The sequence below is a fragment of the Anolis sagrei genome, chromosome 1 (genome assembly GCF_037176765.1).
Source record: "Anolis sagrei isolate rAnoSag1 chromosome 1, rAnoSag1.mat, whole genome shotgun sequence".
Lineage (NCBI taxonomy): Eukaryota > Metazoa > Chordata > Lepidosauria > Squamata > Dactyloidae > Anolis > Anolis sagrei.
In genome coordinates this window covers 27897434-27916423 of record NC_090021.1, presented here as the reverse complement: position 1 = coordinate 27916423, position 18990 = coordinate 27897434, and the positions used below count along the sequence as shown (strand labels likewise).

General features: G+C 41.3%; 1 protein-coding gene across 2 annotated transcripts in view; it reads right to left on the bottom strand.

Annotated features, from left to right (window-relative positions):
• Positions 1-18990, bottom strand: part of SIX2 (SIX homeobox 2) — a 171987-nt gene that overhangs the window by 133863 nt on the left and 19134 nt on the right. The window contains exon 2 of one of the 2 annotated variants that reach the window (XR_010909156.1): positions 12625-15945. Coding sequence is in view for 1 of the 2 variants with exons in the window: in XM_060754399.2 (XP_060610382.1) it covers positions 15642-15945 (304 nt within the window). In the remaining variant the exon portion in view is untranslated. Of the gene's footprint in view, positions 1-11224; positions 15946-18990 lie in introns of those variants that run through there. The other variant, XM_060754399.2, reaches the window with a different exon arrangement.

The window sequence follows — 18990 nt, the reverse complement described above, 5'->3', positions numbered from 1 at the left end:
ACACTGCCAAATAATCCAGATTATCAAAGCAGATAAGGAAGTGGTTTGCAAACCACTTACTTAACTACCTTTTTCATAATCTTGCCTGGTATCGACGTGAGACTGACCGGACAGTAATTGTTTAGGTTGTCCTTTTTTCCCTTCTTGAAGATAGGGACCACATTTGCCCTCCTCCAATCTTCTGGGACTTCTCCCGCTCTCCCAAGAACTCTCAAAGATGATTACCAATGGTTCCGAAATGACTTCCACTAGTTCCTCCAAGAGTATTTCTGCTGCCCTGGAGACTAGGACGCAAAACAATGGCTTCAAACTACAGGAAAGGAGATTCCACCTGAACATTAGGAAGAACTTCCTGACTGTGAGAGCTGTTCAGCCGTGGAACTCTCTGTATGGTGGAGGCTCCTTCTTGGATGCTTTTAAACAGAGGCTGGATGGCCATCTGTTGGGGATGCTTTGAATGCGATTTTCTTTCTTCTTGGCAGGGGGTTGGACTGGATGGCCCACGAGGTCTCTTCCAACTATGATTCTACAATTCTATGTTTCTATAATCCACATTATCTCCTTTGAACTGGATTATATAAATCTATACTGCCATATAATCCAGTTCAGAGCAGATAATCTGGATTTTATATGGCAGTGTAGAAGGGGGCTATGCCAGTGCTGAGGTAACTCCATGCCATGTTTTATTCTGAACTTTAAATGCATCCAAGATGCTAAACTGAAGATGGTAAGAGCCGAGATCGTCTGCATTCAAAGTGGGCCAACAGCAAAATATCGAAAGAAAATGTGGTCCATGAGCAAAATTCCAAAAGACTGTTGTAAAATAGCACTAAAATATCATTAAAAAAAATAAAATCCAAGACACTTTAATAGGACCGGGCATAAGGGAAGGCACGAAAGTGAAAGCTATAAATCAGTGATGTCCAATCTTAAATCCTCTAGGTGTTTTGTTCTTCAGCCTCCAAAATTCCTGACCATTGAACAAGCTGGCCAGAATTTCTGGGAATTGGAATCCCAAACACCTGGAGCACAATATAAGCAAAGGGACCTAATTTTACCACAAAAAAACTGGAAAAACTTATTGATTCGAGTATAAGCCGAGGGTGGGAAAGCAGATATTGGTAAATTTCAAAATAAAAATAGATACCAATAAAATTACATTAATTGAGGCATCAGTAGGGTAAATGTTTTTTAATATTTACACAAATCTGTAATTTAAGATACGACTGTCCAACTCTGATTAAACCATCATTCTGACCTCCTTCAATGTAAATAAAGGAGGTCAGAATGTGCTTATGTATCCTTCCAGTAATAATAGAGAGTAAAATAATAAGTGTAATATAATAATAATAGAGTAAAATAATGTAAATATAATAAAAAATACTAGAGTAAAATAATAAAAGTAATAATAATAAGATTAAAATAATAAATTTAATAATAATAATGAATAGAGTAAAATAATAAATGTAATAAAATAATAAAAACAGAGTAAAATAATAAATAATTAACTCAAGTATAAACTGAGGGGGGGGGGGGGGGCTTTTTCAGCCTAAAAAAGGCCTGAAAAACTCAGCTTATATTTGAGTATATGAGGTATAAAACTGATAAAATAGAGGGAGCACATTTTGAATTGGTACTTCTAGTGTTCAGCCCAATTGGTTTTGCTGGCTAGGATCCAGTCCAACAAAATGTAAAGGGCCACAAGCTGCACAACTTTGCTCTAAAGAGCTGCCAATTATTTACTGTATTATTATGTGTGGCCCCATTGATGGCCAGGAGCAGAAGCACCAAGAAACATGGCAACCCAACATCAGATGGTATGGTGCAGATAATTTGCAATCACTGATTCAGAACAAAACTCATATTCAAGTACACACATTTGTCTCATAGAGACTGGAACACCAACAGATGGTTTTGCATAAGCAAATCATCCATAACAGGTTTAGTGGCACAAAGAATGTGGATACCACCTAAAGCATAATGCATAATTCTTCTTAAGAAAGCTCACACCTTCAGCTTTGGGTCACAAGGATGATTTTCACATGCAAACTAGTGAGTTCCTGGAAATGTGAAGCCTTGAGCAAGCAAGACATCAATGCACCTGTGTTTGTGCATATGAATAAGCCTATAATGTCTCTTTATGGTCCAGGATATGGATCCAACATGGGTAAACAGAACAGAATATAAACATTTCAGATGTTAGTCTGGGCATAGCTCATGATTGTTCCAATGGTTCCGTGAATTTCCCAGAATTGATTGCCTGGCTGCTTATCTAGAATTCCAAAATCTGAAATACTCCAAAAGGGGCTTCAGCCTCCCCCCCAATTCTTGGGGTGGTCTGCGAGAAGGCCTTACGGGTGCATTATTTAAACTGTTATGTTTATTCATATCATGATCTGATCACCATGCTCAATATATTCCATATGCATAAGGGTATTGGGGTAATGATACAAAAGGTTTGCTAGGGTAGATCCTCAGCCCCCCCCCCCCTTTGAATCAAACTCAGCACCCCCCCCCCCCCCCCCCCGGATCAAAATACTGGCTACGGGCCTGTCTCTGGTGGTTCAGTGTACTCAAGCTTTGTTTCATGTCCAGACATATTGATAATATGCCATACAATTACTTTCAGGCAATGATGATGATGATGATAATTATGGTGATGGTGATGATGATAATGATTAGATCTATATGATCTAATCATATATTTTATAGAAATATATATATATATGTTGAAATTTTGTAGTGTTTTTGTTTTTTTAATTGTGTTAGAACTCGCAGGGAGAGGCGAGTAAGAATTATTATTATTATTATTATTATTATTATTATTATGCTGCAAGTCAACTGTTATTGTTGTTATTATTATTATTATTATTATTATTATTATTATTGACCAGCTGCAGGTCAAAGGACATTTAATATAATGCTAAGTTTTCAAACTTTGTGGGGTTTTGTTTGTTTGTTTTTAAATACATTACAACTGTACCCTTGGTTTGCCCCTGATACGATAAATAAATAAATCATTATTTTGACACATATAAATACATTTGATGTTTTGATTCCAAGATATCTCATGATGTGTATGTATGCCAACACTTCTGGCTTCAAGCATTTTGGATAAGGGGTACTCATTCTGTACTTACCAGTGGAAGACATTTGGGCACATTTTCTACCTTCCCCAAGTCTAGTTTTTGACAGCCTTTCTGTGTTCTGGGATCAAGTTACACTTGCAGCCTGTATGTGTAATGGAGATCAGCCTCATCAAATGACTGGAAGCATTGAAAGATTCCCTCCACCCCATACCTGGTCATACCTGTTTTCTTCTGAATAGAAACCAATCAAAGTTTTTCTTCACTTCCCTTTGACTTCTCCTGTTGTCCTTAAGTGGAGAAGGGGGGCTCTTTGTTCTCCCTAAGTCCCTGTCACAGGAGAAGGCAGCCGTCCATCCAAGCATGACTCAAAGGGTGACTTGATCTTTCTGGGAAAGGAAAGCTCCATTCTGCCCTTCTTTCCCACCCCTGGAAACCCCCACCATAGATGGCTGGCAACAAACAACAACAATGGAGCCAGGGCTAAGCTCCTGGCTAGCCAAGGATGAAGAGCACAGGAGCAGGAGAGGATTGTGCGGAAAACAACCATTTAAGAAGAGTGACACTGTACTCACCCATGTCTTGTGCAGCTTTAATACTTGCACGTGTCCTGTGTAGCTTTAAAGCTGGTTGTAAGGAGAGACTGTTCCATTTATTTATTTATTTTCATATCAAAAGCATTGCATAAATTAGTATAAAACTGATAAAAGTAGAAGGAGCACAAGTGGCTAAATATCTTTTGACCAAAAACGGGCAACAGCAATGGCATTGTCTGTAGCCTCCAACAATTCTTCCTCTGAGGCAGGGCATAGTGGACAAGCATACAGATGTGGAATTGTCTGTTCTGCTCCACAGTCACACAATGTGGGGGATTCTTTTAGGTAGTGCCATTTTGCCAGGTTGTCTTTTGATCTGCCCACTCTGCTTCTGGGTCTGTTCAGGGACTTCCAAGTTGCCCATTCTTGGTTTGCCCCTGGAAGAAGACCCTCATGGGTGGCTATCCAATTGGGATTTCCTGGTTTAGCTGCCCAGAGGGATACTCTTGCTGTTGCTGGGGGGGCATTAAGAGGAGTGGTGGTTCTCATGAAGCTTTTCCTTGCCAGCTAGCTTGTATGTAGAGTTTAAGTCCATGTAGTGGTTAGAGAATTTACTTGGGACTCCAGAGATCCAGGTTCTAGTTCCCATTGAACGATTACTCTCACCAGTGCCAATTTGGCTTGTTATGGAAACACAACAAGGATTGGTGAGAATGCTTCAGTGGAGACCCCTTTCCCAATGATAATTCTTTCAAGAGTGAATTTCTCTTCCCAGGGGTAGATTTCTTTCACTTCCTGTAGTCTCATCCTTGTTTGTAACTGTGAGTCATTTGTAAGTCTAACTCAAGGACTCCCTTTCACAGGAATATTAGTTTATTAATGCGTAGACCATTAGCCATTTGCGCATAAAATAAAATAAAAACAATATAAATGCGCAATGTTATAAAAGCACTACACAAAATTAATGGCATATATTTCTTGCATATTAAAATCCAATATAATTAAAACTCAATACAATTAAAATAGAACACACACACACACACATAAATGAGACATAATAGATCCTAAGAATGTGATTCTTGGTTTAGAATATAATGATCAAATGATGTGGTAAATCTTCAATTTCTGAGGCCCCACAAATACAAAAACAGGAGTACCAGACAGGGATGCCCATATCTGCTGTTGATCATAGCTGTGTGTATAATTTGAAGATGAAAGGCTGTTAAAGTTTGCATATGTTTACAAAGCAAATAAGTTAACGAAGTAAACAAAACCTTTTTGGTTTTGCTCAAGATCAGTGAAACAGACCTTTGAGTGTGAACAGGCCTATGTGTTGTAGTAGATATATTTTCCATACAAAACAGTTAACACAAGCAAAAGGTTCCACCCAGTTCTCTACTAGCCTGATTATGTTTGTTTTCCAGTGGAAGCAGCAAGTTTCGGACTTTAGTGTCCATCAGTCCAAGGCAGCACATCTAGTGGCTAGGGAAAATGAGACTTCTAATAGATGCAGGATTCCCTCCATTTCTATGCGGTCACAACAGAGTCCCATGGGCAACCACCAGAAGTGGCTTTGTGTTATGTGATAGCTTCCGTGGGACTTTGTTTTGGCATTGTAGAGACATGGAGAGAAGACTGTGTCTGATGAGGTTCATAGTAAATAATAAGTCCTAGAATAAATAATGTCTGAAGTCCCTAGAAGCCAAGATGACTAAACTGAGGGACCTTCTGGTAAACGGTAAAGGTTTGCCCTGAATTAAGTCTAGGTGTGTCTGACTCTGGGGGGTGGTGCTCATTTCTATTTCTAAGCCAAAGAGCCATCATTGTCCATAGACACCTCCAAGGTCATGTGGCGGCATGACTGCATGGAGTGCTGTTACCTTCCGGCAGAAGTGATACCTATTTATCTACCCACACTTGCATGTTTTCGAACTGCTAGGTTGACAGAAGCTGGGCCTAACAGTGGGAGCTCACCCCACTCCTGCCAACTTTTAGGTCAGCAAGTTCATCAGCTCAGCAGTTTAACTCCCTGTGCCACCAGGGGGGTCTATGAGGGACCTCCTACACTGCCATATAATCCAGGTCAGATAATCCACATTATCCGCTTTGAGGTGCAATCACTGAGAAGGCCCTGTCTCTCATCCCCATCAATCATACTTGTGACAGTGGCAGGACAGAGAGCAGGGCCTCCTGGAGGATCTTAGTCTTCTCCTGTGAGCTTGAGTCTTCTCATGTGAGCTTTCTACACTGCCCAACATTTGCAGCCAAACAAATAAACTGAGGATATTATGGTAAAGGCAATCCTGGCATTGAAGAAGAAGAAGAAAAGTAGCTCTAAGTTTAAGCAGCAGCATTTTATTCAGTGTTCAGTTTGAAAGAGAATTAACAAGCTGGGAATCCTCAAAAGTTATCTATTAGAAGTCTCATTTTCCCTGACCACTAGATGTGCTGCCTTGGACTGATGGACACTAAAGTCCAAAACATCCAGAGAGTAAGAGGTTGCCAATCTGCTATATTAAACTCTCTGTCCATTCCATTTTAGCTCAGGCTAGTCTCAGTTTCTCTTAATGCCTACATGTGACAGTTAAGGCTCAAATACAACATAGTTTGTGTTTGGAAATTTGTTCTTTTTTTATTCATAAGGTTTGTGTTTTGCTTTTCTCAATGCTATGGAGAAGAATTTAGTACACACACTCATCTCACTTCTAGGTAGAAATATGGTAATATCCATTCCGCATAGTTGTAGCACTTTGCTACCACTTAAGTGCTATGCATCTATCTGTCCTACAGAATTTTGGAACTTACACTTTTGTGAGGTACTTAAAATGTTCAAATACTCTATTTTGTGTATAGGGTTGAGTCATGTAAGTAAAAGAATATCTAATTGCTGTAATGGTGTGGTTTTTGTATTCCTGCATGCAAGAAGAAAGCTGTGCATTGCAGCAGAGTCTCCAGTCAAGGTCACGGTATGAGGAGGAAAATTTAAACAAGAATGAGAGATACATCAATGGACCACTTCAGATCTTGCATGGAAAAATCTCCACAGCATTATGTTTTGTTATTAAAGAAAAACAAACCACAGAACAGAATTTGCCTGGTTTAGAGCTGGCATATGTCCAGTTTGACAAAGAAATGTTAAACAGCTCCTTTCCCCAAAAGCATACACTGGAATTGTCCTAATCAGATTTTAATCCTCTGCCTTCCTGGTTTCTTTATCCTCCTCCCAATTTTCTCCTTTGTTCTGGCTTCCCTCAATTGCTGCAAATTCAATTCAAAGTGAAAAGATAGTTTGCATTCAATTAATTCAGGAGCAGGGGTGGAGTTTTACCCTTCCCCATAGGGTTTTGCAAAAGTAAACCACCAGCTTCTCATAAGTACACAATGTAATGTATTTGATCCAAATTATGAGGCAAATGAAAAAATGCATACTTCTATTATCCAGACATCTAAGTTTAGAAAATAATATATTGCTTACTTACTCTGTGAGAACATATTATTCCTGCAGAAGAATGCTCCAGTTCCATTAACAATGCAACCATCCAGAAGTAAATCCCAAGCTGACTGTTGTTTTTTGTTGTCAAATTGACTCCCACTTATGGATCCTATAAATTGAGAGACCTCCAAGAGAATCAGATGCCTTGCTCAAGTCCTGCAGCCTCACAATGGGACTTACTCCTAGGTAAATGTGCGCAGGATTGTCATCTGAAACATCCCAAAAACCCATCTTTCTTATGCATTTAATTTCATTTAGCGAGGTTTTCTGCTACTCCAGAGCCTAGAAGACAAACCAAGGGATTCAAATTCCAGCCAAAAAAATTCTATCTAAGCACTTCCAAAGGATAAAGATACTCAACTTTTACAGTAGACACTCATCAAATCATAGAAACATAGAATTGGAAGAGACCACATGGGTCATCTAGTCCAACTCCCTGCTATGCAAGAAAAGCACAAAGTACCCCTGACAGATGGCCATCTGGCCTCTGTTTTAAAATTTCCAAGGAAGGAGATCTTTAAACAGAACAGGAATCTCTCTAGATTCCTTTAGTTCCTGAATTGCAGAAGATTTGGACTAAATTATCCTTGTGGTCCCTTCCATCTCCATGATTCTGAGCTTGCTCCATCTCCCATCTCCATCTATGAAGACGGCACTCATATTACTTCTCAGTCTTCTCAGTCTTCTCCATGTCACCCAATATTGTCTCTTAGGGATTGTTCTCTAGAGGTCTTGCTCACTAAAGCATGCTATTCCAATAGACTAGTGATCTGCAAGAACTAAAATATGGTCCACAGCCTCACCATTACTACACCATTGCAATGAGAGCAATTCCTCTCAAAATCCTCTTATAGTGCCAAGACTTATTAAATATGGTTTTTTGTGGATGAGCAGATGGCGACTACTGGATGACATATGTTCTATATCAGAAACTAGAGCTGATGTGGTCTATCTAATGCAATTTTCTGAATCAGTACCCCAAATAACCAATCCAAATCTAAAGTTGATCAAAAACTGATTCATAACCCTTTTGGTACTAATGTTGGAGCATGGTCCCTGGTCAACTGGTCCCTGGTCAAAAACAGTTTGGGAATTACTGCAATAGACAGTTTTAGCTTGTCCATAGCCTTCTTAGACTGTTGTATCTAAAATTACATTTCAAATGTAGAATAATAAATAGAAAGCTTTGCATATGTGAATTAGTCCTTGAATATAGCAGAAACTGTGTGAATTCATCAAAGATAGAAACATATGTCTTTGAAAAACATTTTACTGTATACTTTTCTTCTGGGAAGTTTTTGAAAGGTTCTGTAGGAAATCAAGACTATTTTCTTTCAGAACAGTTTATGATAAAGTCAAAGGCTTTATCATACACTAACACTGGATTTTTAAAAAATGTCTGGATTCATTATTTATTTATTAAAAAGCTGAAAACAAGTTTTCCCAAGGTAAGATTTACCCACGCAAAACTCATTGCTCATGAATCAGAACTTAATCCCTTGAAAATCCCAAATTAATAATTAAGTCACTTGGTGAGTTTCGGTTCTCCACTTGTGAAATGAGACCATATCTGGAACAGATTGAACAATAAGTATTAATGGGAATGGGATTTGATGTGGAACTGGTTTTGAACACAGAATTGCTGTAGACAAGTCTGGGTCTATGGAAGCTTTACATAAGGCCATTTTACTATCGCACTTCGTTGTTGTTTATGCCTTCAAGACCTTTTCGGTTGATGACAAGCTTGTCATGCAGTTTTCTTGGCAACATTTATTTGATGAAGGCAGGGGCTGAAAGCTAAAGGCCTTGTGAAACTACAACTCCCAGTATTCCATAGCATTGAGCAATGGCAGTTAAAGTGGTGTCAAACTGCATTCATTCTGTGGTGTAGATACACCCTTACTTGGCAGTAATTCCAAACTGAACTCTCCATTGCAATACACAGGACTTCACACTTTGCTACAGAATATTGTTTACTTCAGATCAATCTTACCTGATCGGGTATCCAGCAGTCAGAAATGACCTGAAAGCTCACAACAACAGCAACTCATCACCTTTAATGGAAAAGCTTCTCAAGTTCCCCATGCTACTTATCAGATGGTCAAATGGCTACCCGTTTGTCTCTAGGGTGCTTGTTGTTCATTCGTTCAGTCACTTCCGACTCTTCATGACCTCATGAACTAGTCCATGCCAGAGCTCCCTGTAATGCTACACTGTAGAATTAATGCAGTTTGACAGCATGTCAACTGCCAGGGCTCAATGCTATGGAACCATGGGATTTATAGTTCTACATGGTCTTTAGCCTTCTCACCAAACTACAGCTCCCAGGATTCCATATCATTGAGCTATGGCAGTTAAAGTGATGTCACATAGTGTTGGAATATATTTCCCATTATCCTTTATCATGTTCTTTTACAGCCAGGGCAGATGCGACTTGGAGTCTAAAACATCTGGAGGTTATCTGGCTTACTCTTTTTTTTGACCTCGTTTGCCAAGTCTTATGGTAACTTCCATATTCCCCAGACAGACTAAATTATGGTCAGAGATGGGAACTGGAGTCTCCCAACATGTGGACGACGACAGTTTCTGTACCCCAATCCAAAGGGGAGTGTTTGATGCTTAAGATAATGACATTGAGGAAGGTGGGAATTGCAGTCCAACAGCATCTAGAGCTCAGATAGGAATCATCAAGTCCTCCAAATTTTGCTGAACAGCAATTTCCAACAGCCCTACCCAAGATGATCAATGGCAAGGAAGGTTGGGAACTGCAGTCCTGCAGCAACAGGTGGGATGCATGATACCTACTCTTGCTCTAGATCTGTTTTTTATTGTAGTTCCCATCATTTCTGGTCAACATAGCCAGTATTAGGAACTTTGAAAGTTGTAATCCAACAGGAACTGGAACTCTCTGACCTAAAGGGCCCACAGCTGTACTCGTGTAATCTACACTTAAATCCCATCAGTTTTAATGAACTTACAGTGGGGCCTTAGTATCCACAAATGGAAAACCTTCATCATGCATATGAATTTAATTAATAAGTGTGGTTGTGCAACGTTGCTATCAGAAACTGCACTCCATGTTTTAATTCTGACATTTAAAATTATTTGTATAGATGGATGTTTATGTATGTTTGATCCACAAAGTTTCCTTTGTAGTTTGATGGATCTGTACCAAACTTGGTACATATACCCTCCATGATCCACCTTTAAAAATTGGTGGGGTTTGGAAGGGGGGGGGGGTAGAGAATAATGGGAGTTGGAGTCCACCCACATCCAGAGAGCCGTGCCATTGCCAGTTCCAACCCAACCAGATCTGGGGGTGATGGCAGTTTCACCTGGCCAGATCTGATTCAAGTGGGATTTTCAGCTAGCCGGGTCTAAGGCTGATTGGAATTCCAGCCAACCACATCTGGAGCTGATGGGAGTTGCAGCCTCACCAGTCTGGAATCTCAACTCACCTATATGATTTTATTAAACTTCCCATTATTCATGTATACATTTTCTAAGGGAACCATTCATAAAGCTAACAATGAGCATTTCTAATAAATAGTATTAGAAAATGCATACCAAAATAATGTCAGGTGCATATATAAGTGTATGTATGTTCCGTAAAGACTCCTGCATGGCTTGATGGAGCTAGACCAAACTTGGTACACATACCCTTCATGATCCAGTCTAAAATACTGGCAGGGTTTCAACTTAAAAATTGACCCCATTTGGGGGTAGGACTCCAAAACCAAATAGATAGGTAGGTAGGTGGGTATGCATTGCTCAAATGCAACCACAAGAGAGCAGTATATAGATAGAAACGCTATGTCATAGGAAGAGGTGACAAATCAAAGAGAATATCAGCAAGGAGACACTCTAGTAGGGCCTGAGCATTGCCATGGAGAGGTTTTATGGGTGGCCTTCTCAGAGGGCCAAGAAAGGATGGCAGTGAGCTGGAGAAGGAGGAAAGAAGTCCTTAAGATGACAATAATTTGGTTCTTCACAGAATCCTATATTCAGAAAATGCGTGTCTGGGCAATGCCAGGTATATACAGTAGTAATAGAGAGAAGTGATACTTCTACATGATGTTTAAGAATGAAACCTTTCATTTCTTCCATGGTAGGCTGGATTTCTTGGTTTTATTATAAAATAGAAGCAGAAATATTTTTCCAAAGACCGTATTCACATAATATATAAACAATACACAAAATTCCAGATTGGGGAGGAGTTTGCTGGCGCTTGGTAATTTTTCTTGGGTTTCAATGAGCAGCAACGGCTTATGATATATAGATACATAGATAGAGATAGATAGAGATATAAGGACTACTCATGGCCCTGTATGGTTTGGGTGGGTGCCAAGAGTTCCCCGCCGTTCAGACATGGAGCAAAAGAATACAACCTGGAAGCCACTTAAGTATAGTGTTGAGGCAGGGGACTGGCCCCATAGACTTCACAAGTATTATGAATAATAATGAGTGATATAGGCTATCTCAAATGTTAAATGTGCAAAACGCTGTACAGTCTTTATCCTCACAAACAGCCCTGTGAGGTAGTTCTCCCTAATTCCCATTTTACCGATGAGGGAACTGAGGCAGAAGGAAGTCCACAGAGTCAATGGCCTCAACCCAAATGTCCCAGCTTCAGCTGCTGATACTTGAGCCTCCGGTGACCCAATCCATAGAAGGCAAGTTCTGACTTAAGTGACATATAGATCTCAGGATTTGGTTTGTTTGCTGTCCCCACTTAAAAATAGCAATAATGGCAAAAAATCAACAAGGTGAAGACAACATAAACTCTTTCTCCCTTCCTTTCCAATGTTCTTCTTTCTTTTTGTTTTGCATAGCAAAAGTGATTCATGAGGACTACTGGCATGTCTGACCCCAACAGCTCTTAATAAGCTTGAATGCAGCTTGCCTTTCTGTAAAAGACAGGCGTCACAGCTGTGTTTGGGAGAAGAAAGTGGTCTTTTCTCTTTCCAGCCCAGCTTTCTGCTCCTTACCTATCATGTAAAGTTTTGTTGTTATTTTTCTGCCATCCACAACTTACATGAAGTTACTTTGTGTGGTTCCTTTTTTTAAAAAAAATGCAGATTGTAAATGAAAGCAGTCTGTCCCCAGATCAATAATTTCATCTGACCACTATTCCCAAACACAGATTTATAGTCACACACAGGAATGAGTGGATTTATCAACTTTACCTATAGACTCTGCATCTGACCCAGGCACTGTTGTCCCAAAAAGCTTGGAAAAGTGACCTTTTGGATTACCGCTCCCAGAATCCCCAGTGGTCATTTCTGACTAGGGAATCTGGGCACTACTGTCCAAAAAAGGTAACAAATCCAAAGTGTTGTCAAAGGCTTTCAAGACCGGAATCAGTGGGTTGCTGTGAGCTTTCTGGGCTGTATGGCTGTGTTCAAGAAGTATTATCTCCCCTCAGCCTCTGAGGATACCTGCCATAGATGTGGGTGAAATGTCAGAAGAGAATGCTTCTGGAACATGGCCATACATAGCTCATAGCAACCCAATAGTTTCAAAGTCTGCATACCTTTACAGCTTTATATGGCCTTTCTGAACTATATGCTCTCTAGAAGGCTTAGCCCAGGAGTACTCAAACTTTTTAAACAGAGAGCCAGGTTACAGTCTCTCAAACTGTTGGAGGGACGGATTATAATTTGAAAAAAACATGAATGAATTCCTATGCACACTGCACAGATCTCAAACTGTTGGAGGGACGGATTATAATTTGAAAAAAACCATTAATGGATTCCTATGCACACTGCACATATTTATGCACAGTGCAGAAAACACTTAAAATTGTTCTTCATTTTAGTTATTGTATTGTTTTTAACAAATATAAACTTCTAAGTATTTCAATGGGAAGTGTGGACCTGCTTTTGGTTGATGAGACAGGATTGTTGTTGTTGTTGTTGTTGTTGTTGTGTGCTTTCAAGTCATTTCAGACTTAGGTTGACCCTGAGAGAGGGCCGGGTAAATGACCTTGGATCCAGGCCCCGGGCCTTAGTTTGAGGACCCCTGGCTTAGCCTGTCAACCTCAGCTTATTGCCTGCTAGCTGGAAATCATGCACATTGTTCTGTAACATTTGTGGCAAGATTAATATATCAGAATGGGAAAGGATGAATAGATGTATGGAATCCACCATCATCAGGAAGGGCTGTGGACTTTGAATCAAATTTCTGAATTCTAACCATGATAATTCTAGGACAGGGAATTCTTTGGCAGATCTGGAGGCCACTTTTCTCCCCCTGGGAACCACAGCATGTGTAAGACCTGCCAAAAACACCCCCAGAGTGGGCAAAAGTCCACTTCCCAGAACCCTGGTATTTGCTGATGTGCAAGAAGACCAGAACATTGAGAACCAAATAGTGGTTTGAGTGTTGGACTAAGACTCCAGGAGGTATTGTGTGCCTTCAACTGTTTCCACCTTATCAAACCTATCATGGGATTTTCTCAGGAAGATTTGTTTGCCCTGCCCTCCTCCTCCTGAGAGAATGTGACTTGTCTAAGGCCACCCAGTGAGTTTCCATGGCAGAATAAGGATTCAAACCCGGAAAGGGGGGTGGTCTCGACATACACTGGCTCTCAGACCAGGTTCAAATCTGTTGAGAAATCTGCTATATTTTGATGGAATTGCCCCAACTGAGGGTTATTTTTGAGCCTAATAGCTCAGATTCCCCAACAAAGGGTTATGGGCCCAGTCATGTGTGTGCTGAGCAAAAAGGGAAAATAACTTTAAAGGATAGGTGAAAAGAACAAAATGTACTCCCAGGCATGGAAATCCAGTGGATGACCTTGGGCACTATACAAGCTCTCAGCATCAGAGGATGGCAATGATAACCCCCTTTGTAGAAATCTTGCCAAGAGGACCACTTGATGGTTTTGTTTTAGGGTTACCACAAATCCAAACATGATTTGAAAGCACACAACAGAGGGCAATTTGACTAATTTAAAGGACAGCTCATTGAACCTGGAGGCACTGGGGAGAGACAATACAATCTGATTATTATTTTTCTCTCTCACTCCCCACCATTTTATTTTCTTGCTATTCTCCTTTTTTTCCTTTTGCCAAAAAATGGCAGTCAAGGAGAATGGGGGAGTTCAGGTATAAAAAGAGACCTCATGGGCCATCCAGTCTAACCCCCTGCCAAGAAGCAGGAAAATTGCATTCAAAGCACCCCTGACAGATGGTCATCTGGATGGTCATCTGGACTGGATGGCCCATGAGGTCTCTTCCAACTCTATGATTCTATGGTTCTATGAAAACAGCCCTGAATTTTAGGGCCCTTTCACACTATCAGTGGTTCCCAATGTTTGGTCCAGGTGTTTTGGACTTCAGCTCCCACAATTCCTAACAGCTGGTAAGATGGCTAAGATTTCTAGGAGCTGAAGTCCAAAACACCTGGAGGATCAAAGGTTGGGAACCACTGCACTATATAATTAATGGTGCTATAGTTCCACTTCCACTACCATGGTTCCATCCTATGGGATCCTGGACCTTGGCAATTTGGTGAGAGGAATTTGGATTTGAATCCCTGCACAACCATAGAAACCCAGTGTGACTTGGGGTAAGTCACATCCTCTCAGCCGCAGAGGAAGGCAAAGGCAACTTCCTCTGAACAAATCCTGCCAAGAAACCCCTTGATAGCTTTGTCTTAGGGTTGCCATAAGTTGGAAGCAACTTGAAGGCACACAAAAGGAAGAACTTCCTGACGGTGAGAGCTGTTCAGCAGTGGAACTCTCTGCCCTGGAGTGTGGTAGAGTCTCCTTCTTTGGAAGCTTTTAAACAGAGGCTGGATGGCCATCTGTGGTGTGTGTGTGTGTGTGTGTGTGTGTGTGTGTGTGTGTGCTTTGAATGCAAATTTACTGCTTCTTGGCAGGGGGTTGGACTGGGTGGCCCATGAGGTCTCTTCCAACTCTGTGATTCTATGATTTTATAACATTCTCCTCCAGAAGGTTCTAGTGCTTCACCAAGCTACAAGCCTCGGGCCATGGCAATTAAAGAGGAACCATAGTGCTATAACTGTGTAATATGAAAGGGATCTTAGTCCCCTTCCACTTTTATGTGTGGAAAAGCTTCATGTGCTGATCCCAGCACATCAAGTTGAGTTAATAAACTGACTACTCAAAGCCTGGGTCCAGCCAGATACCAGAAGGCTATTGAACTTGCTCTGAACCTGCTAGTTCTCGTCCTTCCTTATGAGTTTCTGCACTGTCCTCTCTGGAGTCACTGCTTGTCTTGCAAACAGAATTCCTAAAGAGGAGTCTCCTACCTCTCTGCCAAATCCTTCCTCCCCCAAATCAGTCACCAAAGTCTGGAATTTACTCATAACTTTCCAAAGAGTCACTCTCCTGCCAGACAGCTACTGACTGATCCAAAGCGTGACAAGAAGAGTTTGCCATCCCTTTCGCTTTTTAAAAAATGCTTTTTGTTACAGAGGACAGCTGAGCGGGAAATCCTGGTTTGGAGACCATCGCGGATGCCACAAGCGGGTCGAGTTCGTCTCTGTGCGAATGGGTTCTTAGGAGCCGAGGTCGACCAAGTTGGAGGACATGGAGTTGAGGAGGGAGTCTTGCAAACTGTGGTGGTGCAGAGGGTCCGCGCTGGGCACCGGGATGGCGCTAGGACCCTGCGGGTGGCCCAAGCTGTGGAGCGGCTGTAAGCCTGGGTTCGAATTCAGCAACAACGCCGGACTGGACGAGGAGTGATCCGGAGTCCCCGAGGGCGTCTTCTCGTCTTCAGAGCTGCCCAAGACCGCTTTGTTGCCGTTCAGGGAAGAGGAGAGCGGGTTGTGGCCGTTGGAGCTGGAATTCTCGTTGTTTTCCCTAGGAAAGGAGTAAGGGATTGGGGGGAGAGAGAGAGAGAGAGGTTAGAGGGTGCAAACGGTGCAGACAGGTAGGCAGTCACCGTTCTCCTTCTCTTAGGGCCCTTCCACACTGTCCTTCATCCCAGGATCTGATCCCAGGATAACACTAAAAGGGTTTGGTGGGCATTGACCTTGATTTTGGGAGTTCACCTATATCCAGAGAGCACTACGAACTCAAACAATGATGGATCTGGACCAAACTTTGCACGAATATTCCATATGCCCAAATATGAACACTGATGGAGTTTACGGGAAAATGGCCTTGACATTTTGGAGTTGTAGTTACTGGGATTTATAGTTCACTTACAATCAAAAGAGCATTCTGAATGCCAACAATGACAGAATTGGGCCAAACTTCCCACACAGAACCCTCATGACCAATAGAAAATGCTTAAGGCCATGCAGTCCAACTCCCTTCACCAGGGCAAGAAAATGTAATCAAAGCCCTCCTGACAAACAGCCATCCAGCCATAGATATAGATAGATATGTAGGATTCACAGATATAGTATTATAGATTTGAAAGGGGCCCCTAAAAAAGGACAATTATATGTTGCATGTTCCAGAGTAGGCAAATCAGACAATCTCAACATCAACACTGACAAAGAAACAGCAAAAAATATTGTTTACCCACAAGCATAAAGACATTACATAGATTAGAAACCGACACTTTCTAATTACTTTATTTTCCAGATCACTACACTGGGCCACAGCAACTCGTGGTAGGGGATGGCTAGTAATTATATATTTTATATTACATGTAGTTTTACTAATACTATTACAATATAATGGTGTAGTACAATATAGTAATATATAATACTGATATTGTACTATGCTAATAATTTAATATATTATATGTGTATGTATGTATGTATGTGTGTGTATACACACACATACATATAAATCTTGTAAGCAGTTCTGAGTCCCCTTGGGGTGAGAAGGGCGGCATGTTGTAAATAAATATAATCCAGTTCAAAGCAGATAATGTGGATTATCTGCTTTGATAATCTGGGTTATGTGGCAGTGTAGAAGGGAGCAGAGACAGCACCAAACTCCTAAACAGCATATTCTTCGGCTCAGCCTGGAGTAATTGAGGTCCCTTCTGCACTGCCATATAAAACCCAAATTATCTGTTGGAAATGACACCCCTTTTCAAGCCTTCTCTAGTCATCTATTTATCTATGATCCTGTTGCTTCCTGTTTCCAGTATGTATGTTCTGATATGCAGCTTCTTTTACTCCAAGGGTCTCCAAACTAAGGGGGGGGGGGGGCTCCAAGGTCATTTACCTGGCCCTTGCGCAGGGTCAACTTAAGTCTGAAACGACTTGAAAGCACACAACAACAACAACAATCCTATCTCACAGGCCAAAAAGAGGTCCACACTTCCCATTGAAATACTAATATGTTTACTTTTGTTAAAATTATTCTTTATTTTTAATTATTGTATTTTTTGAACCGGATTATATGACAGTGTAGACTTGAGTTAGCAATATGCAAGCAGAACTGTAGATGACTGGGCATCTTGGCAGTCTGTCATTCCCAGGGTTGTTGAAGTCTACGGTGGGGCCAACAACAAAGGGAGAGAGTGTGTAACTTGTCAGAGATCTGAACCCAGAGTTCTAAATTGCTTCTACATTGTACCATTCATGCGGTTTTACACCACTTTAAGTGCTATGCCTCAAAACTATGGAATCGTGGGCTTTGTAGTCTGGTGAGGCACCAGCACACTTTGACAAAGAAGGTTAAAGACCTTGTATGGCTGCGACTCCCATGACTCCAACTAAAGCGATGTCAAATTACATTTAGTCCACACTCAGACTTCTGTAACTGGCTCTTGCCTGGTGTCTGCTTTAAAGGATGGCAGGGATTCCCCCCTACCGCTATAATCGAGGTTTTAGGTCGGCAGAAAAATGGAGGAAACGGGAAGGAAAAATGCAGCTGCTCTCAAAGCAATCATTGGGTAGGTCCTGAGTCTTGTAAACAGTTTGCAGCTGGCTCCGTAAAAAGCGAGGTTAGATGGAACTAAAGGAAAGAAATCCCTTTTCTCTCTTGCAAAGATTCCCAACTGTGAGAGGAATAAGGACTTAACTGGGTGGGGAGGACGCCTGGGCAAACTTGGGTCCTCTTGGTGTTTTGGACTTCAACTCTCACCATTCCTAAGAGCCTCAGGCCCCTTCCTTTCCCCCCTCAGCCGTTTAAGCTTAAACTTAAGCGGCTGAGGGGGGAAAGGAAGGGGCCTGAGGCTGTTAGGAATGGTGGGAGTTGAAGTCCAAAACACCAAGAGGACCCAAGTTTGCCCAGGCCTGCTTTAGCTATTGGTCATACACACTTTTTCTTTGTAGCCCTGTAGCCCTATAAAATACAAATACTCGAAATAAGCTAGGTCTCGACCAATCGTGTGAGTAGGTTGGATTGAAAGCAGATCCTGGGACTTGTTATTCTTTGTTGTCTGTATGCCTTCCTTCTTAGTTTCCGGTCTCATCGTAGCTTCCTGTACCACCTGTGGAAATGGATACTCTGGCCAGTGGTCCTCAACCTGCCTAACGCCTCGACCCCTTAATACAGTTCTTCATGTTGTGTTGACCTCCAAATATAAAATTATTTTCTTTGCTACTTCATAACTATAAGTTTGCTGCTGTTATGAACCCTAATGTAAATATCTGATATGCAGGATGTATTTTCATTCCCTGGACCAAATTTGGCACAAATACCCGATGCACCCACATTTGAATACTGGTGAGGTTGGGGACGGGGGTTGGTTTTGTCATTTGGCAGTTGTAGTTGCTGGAATTTATAGTTCACCTACAATCAAAGAGCATTCTGAACTCCACAGATGGTGGAATTGAATCAATGTATTGTCGGAGGAGGCTTCCATGGCTGGAATCACTGGGTTGTTGTAGAGTTTTTTTTAGCCACGTTCAGACCTCACAGCCTCTGAGGGTACCTTCCATAGATGCAGGCGAAACGTCAGGAGAGAATGCTTCTAGAACATGGCCATATAGCCCG